Below are 11,027 nucleotides of genomic sequence, written 5' to 3'. Positions count from 1 at the left end.
GATCTTGTTTGTGTTTAGTTGCTTTCTGCACTGCATGTAGCTTTAAGTTCGTTTTGTATTTTGTTGTTTTTTCGGTGTCATTTAAATAAAATGTACGCCTACCCCGTTACACCTTGGTCCAATCCATCTCTAAACAATCGTGACACTGGGATTCCTCGCTACTGAGACATTCCAGAGGGAAATGAGTGACAGGTCGGGTATATCACAGCCATCATTCAGCCTCATCCTGCCACAAGTGATCGAAGCGAATCTATGTATTGTCCACGAGATACATTAGTTTCCCATTTGCACGCCTGTTCATGGGCTGTATCAAAGCCCGAGTTTGTCCGCTCATTTAATTTCCCAGGGGTCATAGGTGCAGTTGACTGCACGCATATTGCCTTACGCGCACCATCTGTAGATGAACACATAAATGTTAACAGGAAGAATTTCCATTCATTGAATGTTCATCTGCGATGCCCGTATGCAACTACTCAATGTATGCTGGAAGTGGCCAGGGTCTCGGCACGGCTCATTCATTCTGCGCCACAGCAGAGTAGGCCTGCGTCTAGAAGCTGGTGAGAGTGGAGGCGGTGGCTTTTCTGTGAGTTCTTTAAAAACAAGTATATAATAGCCTATTAACCGTGCAAAATAATGTAACACAACAGTTCTACCCTATTAGGTGACTTGGCTTCTCACTTCCTATGCCGATCCCCGAACAGCAGAGGAAATGCGTTGCAATTTGGCACACAGCAGAACAAGGTCGGTTGTGGAGAGTACCATCAGACTGCTGAAGGGCAGGTGCCATCAATTTTAAGTTAATTTTAGATTTATAGATCACAGGTGCATAAGTTACAAATGGGCTTCGTAGGTTTTTTTCTGCTCAGTATCTTTTATGAATCGAACGTAAGCACAACATCGGAAATGATCTTACGACTAAGTTCAAGTATAAATCTAGGAACATTTTCATGAATGAGGCCCCTGGTGTCTTATTGGTATCAAGATTGTCTTCAATACATTTTATTTTATTTACACGAAGACTGACCATGAAGATCGCCATCCTTCCATTCACTATAATTGGGATCCTATTTCTGTAAACAATGCCAGCAGTGCCGCGGTCGGCCTTGAACTTCGTGGCTTCAATGAGCAGGGTCAGTCGCTCTCCGTTGCCTCACATTCATAACATCCTGCTTATTATGCTAGACAAACAGACAGTTCTGTCCTTAGTGGACTTGGCTACAGTAGTAGATAGAATCAATACTAACATCCATTGACTATTGTATGAAGATGAGGAGAGACAGTGAGTAAGATCCTTTATTAACACAGAGACAAGGGTCATGAGGAGGACAGTAGGTTATTATTTTCAATGAACAAAAAACACCTTTTATAAGGTAGCTCTCACAGCGATCTTTGACATCATTGTCACCTTCTTTAGCTTCCTACTTTGCCTTCCTTCCGTGTCATTTCAGCCTATACAAATCTGATTCTATGGACAAACTGGGAGTAAATGCCACCAGAAGTAAGCTTGTGTGTGTGTGTGTGTGTGTGCGCACACACACCATTGTGTCAGTGTGTTATGTGTCCAGGCCTGATGCTGTGTGTCAGACAGACAGAACCAGTTTCAGGCTCGGCTCACATAAACACACTAAAGACACAGGGCTATACAGAAACACAATGAGAAGGCGTCCCCTATACAGTGCACTACTTGACCAGGGCCCTTGGGGTATAGGGGGCCATTTGGGATGCCTACACAAACTGCCTGCTGGGCCTTTACTTCCTCAACCCTCCAGTCTTCTCTGACCTCTGCTGTAATATGTTGTGGTTGTCTAACACTTCTACATTTTGGCAAGTTCAAATTTTAGTACAATGTATTTCTAAAGTTTAACCCACAGTAATGTTGTAGCAGGTAAGAGAGTAACAGCTGAAAGCAGCAGACAGAGAAGTCAACCATCTCCTGGTTGGACCAAACATCCTTACATCTACAAACACAGACGACAAACCAAGCAACAACAACAGTAGAGTATGACACTATTATCCTTCTGAAGGGTGAAACTCCCAGCTGTTTATCCCAGTGCTGACAGAGACAGATGGAGAGCAATCCATGATTCTTTCCAGGTTCATCATTTAGATTCAACACATCAGTATAGACATGGTGAACTGGAACAAATCTTTATCTCCTGTTCTCTGTTTACCATCATGCACTGGGGTAAAGAGCTTTGGAGATCGCCCTGTCATCCTTCAGCCTATTATAACTATTCCTCCCATTCCAACCCATCTACTCTTTCTTCTTCTCTTCCTCTGGGATGTAGACGGACACAGTGAACTCTCCTGCCTCAGTTCCATACTTGTTCTTCACCAGGAGTGCGTACTTCCCTGAGTCGGTCGTGGTTACCGCCGCGATGGTGATGCTGGCGAACTTGCCGTGTTCAAACTTGAGGGCGTAGCGTTCATCAGACACCAGCTCTCTGTCGTTCTTCATCCAGGTGACCTCGGGTGCAGGGTCACCCCACACGTTGCCTGTCAGGTTCAGAGACTGGAGAAGTGGGGAGGCATGATGTCAGCACAATATTAAACACAGTTCCCTAAGAAACATATTCACATACAGACACGGAGGGAAGAAGTGGGAAGTGAGAGCAAGCGTGAAAGACGGAGAGATATGGTGAGTGTGAGAGAGAGATATGTGGGAAGTGAGAGTGAACGTGAGAGACAGAGAGCGATAGTGAGTGTGAGAGACAGAGGGAGAGAGAGATGTGGGAAGTGAGAGCGCTAGAGAGAGACTTGCTTTGGCAATGTAAACACATGGTTCCCATGCCAATAAAGCCCTTTGAGAGATCCTTGTTACCTTGCCCTCCTGGATAGTGACCACATCTGGCAGACCTCCCACAACCCGGGCACGGTCTGCAATACAGGATGATCAATGTTAACAGGCAAGGGCACACAGTGTGCCATTCAGAGCCTCCTCCCTCCAGCCCAGAGCAGGAAGAGAGCAGAGAAGATGTTTCATAATATTGGAGAATATAAATAGCCACTCACTTCTCTCTGCAATGGCAGCAGCCCTGAGGAAGACAGACAGCGAGACAGACACAGGGTCAGGAATAACAACAACTACATCCACTGTTTCCGTCTGTCTGACAGAACAAGAGTTCCACACTTCATAATGAGAGAGCTAAAAGTCTGGTGTAGAGTTATTGAACTTACTTCAGCCTCTGGAACTCTACGAAGGCTTCCTCCCAGGCTGCAATGACAAACAACTCATTAGTGACCAGCTGCTAAACGGCACTTAAACCCAGCGTTCAGCCTTCAGATGAAAGAAGCAGCACGCGAATGTCAGCTTGGGAGACAGTTATCATATCCTGGGCTGAAATAATGGCATTCAGAGCAGTCTGTTTACAGGAGTCTGTTGTATTCATTACTCTGGGGTTGATTACAACTTCCGGACTTGTCTCTGTGCTGTCTGTTGCAACTTGGCTACCTGCCAAACGTTTTGGTTTTTACTTTTGATTAAATGGTTATTAAAACTCTGCATTTAACATATTTACCTTTTATTGAACTTTTTCACACTGGACATGGTTCTATAGGACCTCCACCAGCTGAAAAAGCATAGTGTCAATATTATTAATATTAACCCTATGCAGTCGCTGTATCCATAATATACAGGAGAACTATTGGCTTATGATGAGGATAGATGTGTTGCCTGCACAGCTTCAGATGCAATCACTAGGCGAGGGACATTTAAGTGTAGGAAAGGATGAAACAGCATCTGTGCCACCAGTAAGTACAGATAGCAGTATAAATCCCCTCGCACGGTCCCCGCAGCCGGACAATCTTCTCAAGGCTTCTGGAAAGAAATGCTATTGGCATACTTAAGCAGTGTCGCTCATTCAACCGACAGAAACTTTCAACCGGTTCTCGCCATTAAGCAACGAGTCGGGGTCAGACACTGAGCCTTCTCAGGTCTCTCCGCCACCCGTTACAGGGTCTGAGCCGCCAAAGCTTCCCACCATTGGCTCTGACAAATTGAAAACCCTAGTCATTGGTGACTCCATTACCCACAGTATTAGACTTAAAAATAATCATCCAGCGATCGTACACTGTTTACCAGGGGGCAGGGCTAACGACGTTAAGGCTAATCTGAAGATGGTGCTAGCTAAAGCTAAAACTGGTGAGTGTAGAGAGTATAGGGATATTGTTATCCACGTTGGCACCAACGATGTTAGGATGAAACAGTCAGAGGCCACCAAGCACAACATAGCTTCATCGTGTAAATCAGCTAGAAAGAAGTCGGCATCGAGAAATTGTCTGTGGCCCCCTCCCAGTTAGGGGGAGTGATGAGCTCTACAGCAGAGTCTCAGAACTCAATTGCTGGTTGAAAACTGTTTTCTGCCCCTCCCAAAATATAGAATTTGTAGATAATTGTCCCTCCTTCTGGGACTCACCCACAAACAGGACCAAGCCTGGCCTGCTGAGGAGTGACGGACTCCATCCTAGCTAGAGGGGTGCTCTCATCTTATCTATGAACATAGACAGGGCTCTAACTCATTCAACAAGAGAGAATAGGTTTCACTTCAGCAGTGATAAATTAATGAACTTCTTCGATGAAAAAGATGATCATTAGAGAGCAAATTACGGATTCCACTTTGAATATGTCAATTTCTCCAAAGCTCCGTTGTCCTGAGGACCTAGGGTCAATAGAGACACTCAAGTTTTTTTTAATCCTTTATCTCTTGACACATTCATTAAAAATAGTCATGGCCTCTAAACCCTCAAGCTTCATACTGGACCCTATTCCAACTATATTATTGAAAGAACTGCTTCCTGTGCTTGGCCCTCCTATGTTGAACATAATAAATGGCTCCTTATCCTCTGGTTGTGTACCAAAATTACTAAAAGTGGCAGTAATAAAGCTTCTCTTGAAAAAGCCAAACATTTACCCGGAAAATGTAAAACAAACTACTGGCCTTTATCGAATCTCCCATTCCATTAAGAAAAAGCTGTTGCGCTGCAACTCACTGCCTTCCTGAAGACAAATAATGTACACAAAATGCTTCGGTCTGGTTTTAGACCCCATCATAGCACTGAGACTGCACTCGTGAAGGTGGTAAATTACCTTTTAATGGTGTCAAACCAAGGCTCTGCATCTGTCCTGATTCTAGACCTTAGTGTTGCTTTTCACACTGTCGATCGCCACATTCTTTTGGAGAGATAGGAAACAGTAATAGGTCTACACTGACAAGTTCTGGCCTGGTTTAGAGCTTATCTGTCGGAAAGATATCAGTTTGTCTCTGTGGATGGTTTGTCCTCTGCCAAATCAATTGTACGTTTCGGCATTCCTCAAGGTTCCGTTTTAGGACCACTATAGTTTTCACTATATATTCTACCTCTTGGTGATGTCATTCGGAAACACAATGTCAACTTTCACTGCTATGCGGACATTGATTAAACATGGTGAAGCCGCAAAATTACCTGCCCTGGAAGTCTGTGTTTCGGACATAAGGAAGTATATTGGCGGAAAATGTTTTACTTTTAAACTCGAACAAAACAGAGATGCTAGTTCTAGGTCCCAAAAAACTATATTAGACTACTGCAATTCTGTACTCTCCGGCTACCCGGATGAAGTGCTAAATAAACTTCAGTTAGTGCTAAACATGGCTGCTAGAATCTTGACTAGAACCAAAAATAGTTGATCATATTACTCCAGTGCTAGCCTCTCTACATTGGCTTCCTGTTAGCAAGGGCAGTTCGTCGCTCCAGTGCCCTAGCCCTGTCTCTGCCTGGCCAGCTCTCCTCTCTCCACTGGGATTCTCTGCCTCTGACCCTAATACGGGGGCTGAGTCACTGGCTTACTAGTGCTCCTCCATGCCGTCCCTAGGAGGGGTGAGTCACTTGAGTGGGTTGAGTCAGACGTGATCTTCCTGTCCAGTTTTGCGCCCCCTCTGGCTTGTGCGGTGGAGGAGATCTTCGTGGGCTATACTCAGCCTTGTCTCAGGGTAGTAAGTTGGTGGTCTGTTGATATCCCTCTAGTGGTGAGGGGGCTGTGCTTTGGCAAAGTAGGTGGGGTTATATCCTGAGGGGTTGGCCCTGTCGTGGGTATCGTCGGCCCACCCCTGTCTCAGCCTCCTGTATCTATGCTGCAATAGTCTATGTGCCGGGGTGCTAGGATATGTCTGTTATATCTGGCATAAATCCTCTTATCTAGTGTCCTGTGTGAATTTAAGTATGTTCTCTCTAATTCCCGGAGGACCTGAGCCCTAGGATCATGCCTCAGGACTACCTGGCCTGATGACTCCTTGCTGTCCCCAGTCCACCTGGTTGTGCTGCTGCTCCAGTTTCAACTGTTCTGCCTGTGGCTATGGAACCCTGACCTCTTCACCGGACGTGCAACCTGTCCCGGACCTGCTGTTTTCGAATCTCTTTCTCTACTGCACCTGCTGTCTCGACCTCTGAATGCTCGGGTATGAAAAGCCAACTGACATTTACTCCTGAGGTACTGACCTGTTGCACCCTCTATAACCACTGTGATTATTATTTGACCCTGCTGGTCATCTATGAACGTTTGAACATCTTGAAGAACAATCTGGCCTTAAATGGCCGAGTACTCTTAAAATTTCCACCCTGCAAAGACAGTAGAGGACTGGCCATCCCTCATAGCCTGGTTCCTCTCTAGGTTTATTCCTAGGTTCCTGCCTTTCTAGGGAGTTTTTCCTAGCCACCGTGCTTCTACATCTGCATTGCTTGCTGTTTGGGGTTTTCGGCTGGGTTTCTGTACAGGACTTTGTGACATCTGATGTTGTAAAAGGGGCTTTATAAATACATTTGATTTCTACGAAACCAGCGATCCACACCAATAATATGGCTCTGCTGTCAAGAGAGGGGTCGCTAAAATGTTTTGCTCGCAAAGTGGCGGGGTCGCCCAACAAAATTTCACTTAGGCCCCCCAAAATGCTTGCGCTGGCTCTAACTTCATATGTGGGTTTAGATGAAGGTATAGATGTGGGTACGGATGTGGGTACGGATGTGGGTTTAGATGTGGGTTTAGATGTGGGTTTGGATGTCGGTACAGATGTGGGTTTATATGTGGGTTTGGATGTGGGTACGGTTGTGGGTTTAGATGTGGGTATGGATGTGGGTACGGATGTGGGTTTGGATGTGGGTATGGATGTGGGTACGGATGTGGGTACGGATGTGGGTTTGGATGTGGGTATGGATGTGGGTACGGATGTAGGTTTAGATGTGGGTTTGGTGGGGGTACGGATGTGGGTACGGATGTGGGTTTGGATGTGGGTACAGATGTGTGTATGATGTGGGTTTGGATGTGGGTATGGATGTGTGTTTAGATGTGGGTTTATGTGGGGGGGGTGAAGGTATGGATGTGGGTACACAGAATCGTGGGCCACTGCGGCCCCTCATGATGAGTTCCTATGTTTTGTGGCCCCCACCACCATTAAAGTTGCCCGCACTAGATACTTGAAAAGGTTGACAGGTCAGACACAGCAGACTGGGGATGTGATGATGAAACCTCCTTCCTCAATCAATTTGTTTCTGTACATTTCTCTGTGTGTGTGTGTGTGTGTGTGTGTGTGTGTCGGTTCCTCACCTTGTCCAGACAGGTCACAGAACCTCTTAACCCCGTCCTTGCCGTCACAGATATTTATTGTGTATTTGCCCTTATCTTTCTCTGTGGGCTCATTCACCTTGAGCCACAGCTGCTCCCCGGTCACTCCACACTGGACTCTGTCAGAGTGGGCGATCTTTGCTTCCCTGCAGACAGATACACAGACAGACACACACACTGAGTCAACATGAGAACTCTATACATCCATAGATTTGTAGACATGGAGGTATCACTGGAACAGAGACATGAGGTAGGTAGATGGAGGTATCACTGGAACAGAGACATGAGGTAGGTAGATGGAGGTATCACTGGAACAGAGACATGAGGTAGGTAGATGGAGGTATCACTGGAACAGGGACATGAGGTAGGTAGATGGAGGTATCACTGGAACAGGGACATGAGGTAGGTAGATGGAGGTATCACTGGAACAGAGACATGAGGTAGGTAGATGGAGGTATCACTGGAACAGAGACATGAGGTAGGTAGATGGAGGTATCACTGGAACAGAGACATGAGGTAGGTAGATGGAGGTATCACTGGAACAGAGACATGAGGTAGGTAGATGGAGGTATCACTGGAACAGAGACATGAGGTAGGTAGATGGAGGTATCACTGGAACAGAGACATGAGGTAGGTAGATGGAGGTATCACTGGAACAGAGACATGAGGTAGGTAGATGGAGGTATCACTGGAACAGAGACATGAGGTAGGTAGATGGAGGTATCACTGGAACAGAGACATGAGGTAGGTAGATGGAGGTATCACTGGAACAGAGACATGAGGTAGGTAGATGGAGGTATCACTAAGACTCTGAAATGTCACCATATTTCTTCTATAGTGCGCTACCTCTGTTGTGCCTTGGAGCCACTAGGTAGTGGAGTAGGGAGCTATGGAGCCACTAGGTAGTGGAGTAGGGAGCTATGGAGCCACTAGGTAGTGGAGTAGGGAGCTATGGAGCCACTAGGTAGTGGAGTAGGGAGCTATGGAGCCACTAGGTAGTGGAGTAGGGAGCTATGGAGCCACTAGGTAGTGGAGTAGGAGCTATGGAGCCACTAGGTAGTGGAGTAGGGAGCTATGGAGCCACTAGGTAGTGGAGTAGGGAGCTATGGAGCCACTAGGTAGTGGAGTAGGGAGCTATGGAGCCACTAGGTAGTGGAGTAGGGAGCTATGGAGCCACTAGGTAGTGGAGTAGGGAGCTATGGAGCCTCTAGGTAGTGGAGTAGGGAGCTATGGAGCCTCTATGTAGGGAGCTATGGAGCCACTAGCATCCAGGACTTAGGATCAAGAGAGACGCTCAAGTGTTTTAGTACTATATCTCTTGACACAATGATGAAAATAATCATGGCCTCTAACCCTTCAAGCTGCATTCTGGACCCTATTCCAACTAAACTACTGAAAGAGCTGCTTCCTGTGCTTGGCCCTCCTATGTTGAACATAATAAGCGGCTCTCTATCCACCGGATGTGTACCAAACTCACTAAAAGTGGCAGTAATAAAGCCTCTCTCGAAAAAGCCAAACCTTGACCTATATCGAATCTTCCATTCCTCTCAATTTTTTTTGAAAAGGCTGTTGCGCAGCAACTCACTGCCTTCCTGAAGACAAACAATGTACAGTGCCTTGCGAAAGTATTCGGCCCCCTTGAACTTTGCAACCTTTTGCCACATTTCAGGCTTCAAACATAAAGATATAAAACTGTATTTTTTTGTGAAGAATCAACAACAGGTGGGACACAATCATGAAGTGGAACGACATTTATTGGATATTTCAAACAAATCAAAAACTGAAAAATTGGGCGTGCAAAATTATTCAGCCCCCTTAAGTTAATACTTTGTAGCGCCACCTTTTGCTGCGATTACAGCTGTAAGTCGCTTGGGGTAGGTCTCTATCAGTTTTGCACATCGAGAGACTGACATTTTTTCCCATTCCTCCTTGCAAAACAGCTCGAGCTCAGTGAGGTTGGATGGAGAGCATTTGTGAACAGCAGTTTTCAGTTCTTTCCACAGATTCTCGATTGGATTCAGGTCTGGACTTTGACTTGGCCATTCTAACACCTGGATATGTTTATTTTTGAACCATTCCATTGTAGATTTTGCTTTATGTTTTGGATCATTGTCTTGTTGGAAGACAAATCTCCGTCCCAGTCTTAGGTCTTTTGCAGACTCCATCAGGTTTTCTTCCAGAATGGTCCTGTATTTGGCTCCATCCATCTTCCCATCAATTTTAACCATCTTCCCTGTCCCTGCTGAAGAAAAGCAGGCCCAAACCATGATGCTGCCACCACCATGTTTGACAGTGGGGTTGTTGTGTTCAGGGTGATGAGCTGTGTTGCTTTTACGCCAAACATAACATTTTGCATTGTTGCCAAAAAGTTCAATTTTGGTTTCATCTGACCAGAGCACCTTCTTCCACATGTTTGGTGTGTCTCCCAGGTGGCTTGTGGCAAACTTTAAACTACACTTTTCATGGATATCTTTAAGAAATGGCTTTCTTCTTGCCACTCTTCCATAAAGGCCAGATTTGTGCAATATACAACTGATTGTTGTCCTATGGACAGAGTCTCCCACCTCAGTTGTAGATCTCTGCAGTTCATCCAGAGTGATCATGGGCCTCTTGGCTGCATCTCTGATCAGTCTTCTCCTTGTATGAGCTGAAAGTTTAGAGGGACGGCCAGGTCTTGGTAGATTTGTAGTGGTCTGATACTCCTTCCATTTCAATATTATCGCTTGCACAGTGCTCCTTGGGATGTTTAAAGCTTGGGAAATCTTTTTGTATCCAAATCCGGCTTTAAACTTCTTCACAACAGTATCTCGGACCTGCCTGGTGTGTTCCTTGTTCTTCATGATGCTCTCTGCGCTTTTAACGGACCTCTGAGACTATCACAGTGCAGGTGCATTTATACGGAGACTTGATTACACACAGGTGGATTGTATTTATCATCATTAGTCATTTAGGTCAACATTGGATCATTCAGAGATCCTCACTGAACTTCTGGAGAGAGTTTGCTGCACTAAAAGTAAAGGGGCTGAATAATTTTGCACGCCCAATTTTTAAGTTTTTGATTTGTTAAAAAAGTTTGAAATATCCAATAAATGTCGTTCCACTTCATGATTGTGTCCCACTTGTTGTTGATTCTTCACAAAAATACAGTTTTATATCTTTATGTTTGAAGCCTGAAATGTGGCAAAAGGTCGCAAAGTTCAAGGGGGTCGAATACTTTCGCAAGGCACTGTATATGAAATGCTTCAGTCTGGATTTAGACCCCATCATAGCACTGAGACTGCACTTGGGAAGGTGGTAAATGACCTTTTAATGGCATCAGACCGAGGCTCTGCATCTGTCCTCGTGCTCCTAGACCTTAGTGCTGCTTTTGATACCATCGATCACCACATTCTTTTGGAGAGATTGGAAACCCAAATTGGTCTACACGGACAAGTTC

General features: G+C 45.4%; 1 protein-coding gene across 2 annotated transcripts in view; it reads right to left on the bottom strand.

Annotated features, from left to right (window-relative positions):
• Nucleotides 1-1,275: 1,275 nt before the first annotated feature.
• The window catches only part of myom1a (myomesin 1a (skelemin)), a 78,319-nt gene continuing 68,567 nt past the window's right edge, over nt 1,276-11,027 (bottom strand). For both annotated transcript variants that reach the window (XM_042308388.1, XM_042308389.1), the window contains 5 exons: nt 7,574-7,737; nt 3,178-3,214; nt 3,013-3,035; nt 2,822-2,877; nt 1,276-2,512 (listed from right to left, as the gene is read on the bottom strand). In XM_042308388.1, the coding sequence (XP_042164322.1) occupies nt 2,255-2,512; nt 2,822-2,877; nt 3,013-3,035; nt 3,178-3,214; nt 7,574-7,737 (538 nt within the window). In that variant the 3' untranslated portion in view covers nt 1,276-2,254. The remainder of the gene's footprint in view (nt 2,513-2,821; nt 2,878-3,012; nt 3,036-3,177; nt 3,215-7,573; nt 7,738-11,027) is intronic.

Source organism: Oncorhynchus tshawytscha, linkage group LG28, assembly GCF_018296145.1.
Source record: "Oncorhynchus tshawytscha isolate Ot180627B linkage group LG28, Otsh_v2.0, whole genome shotgun sequence".
In the NCBI taxonomy this organism is placed as follows: Eukaryota; Metazoa; Chordata; class Actinopteri; order Salmoniformes; family Salmonidae; genus Oncorhynchus; species Oncorhynchus tshawytscha.
Note: the sequence above shows the minus strand (reverse complement) of the source record. Positions and strands in the feature narration are given on the sequence as shown.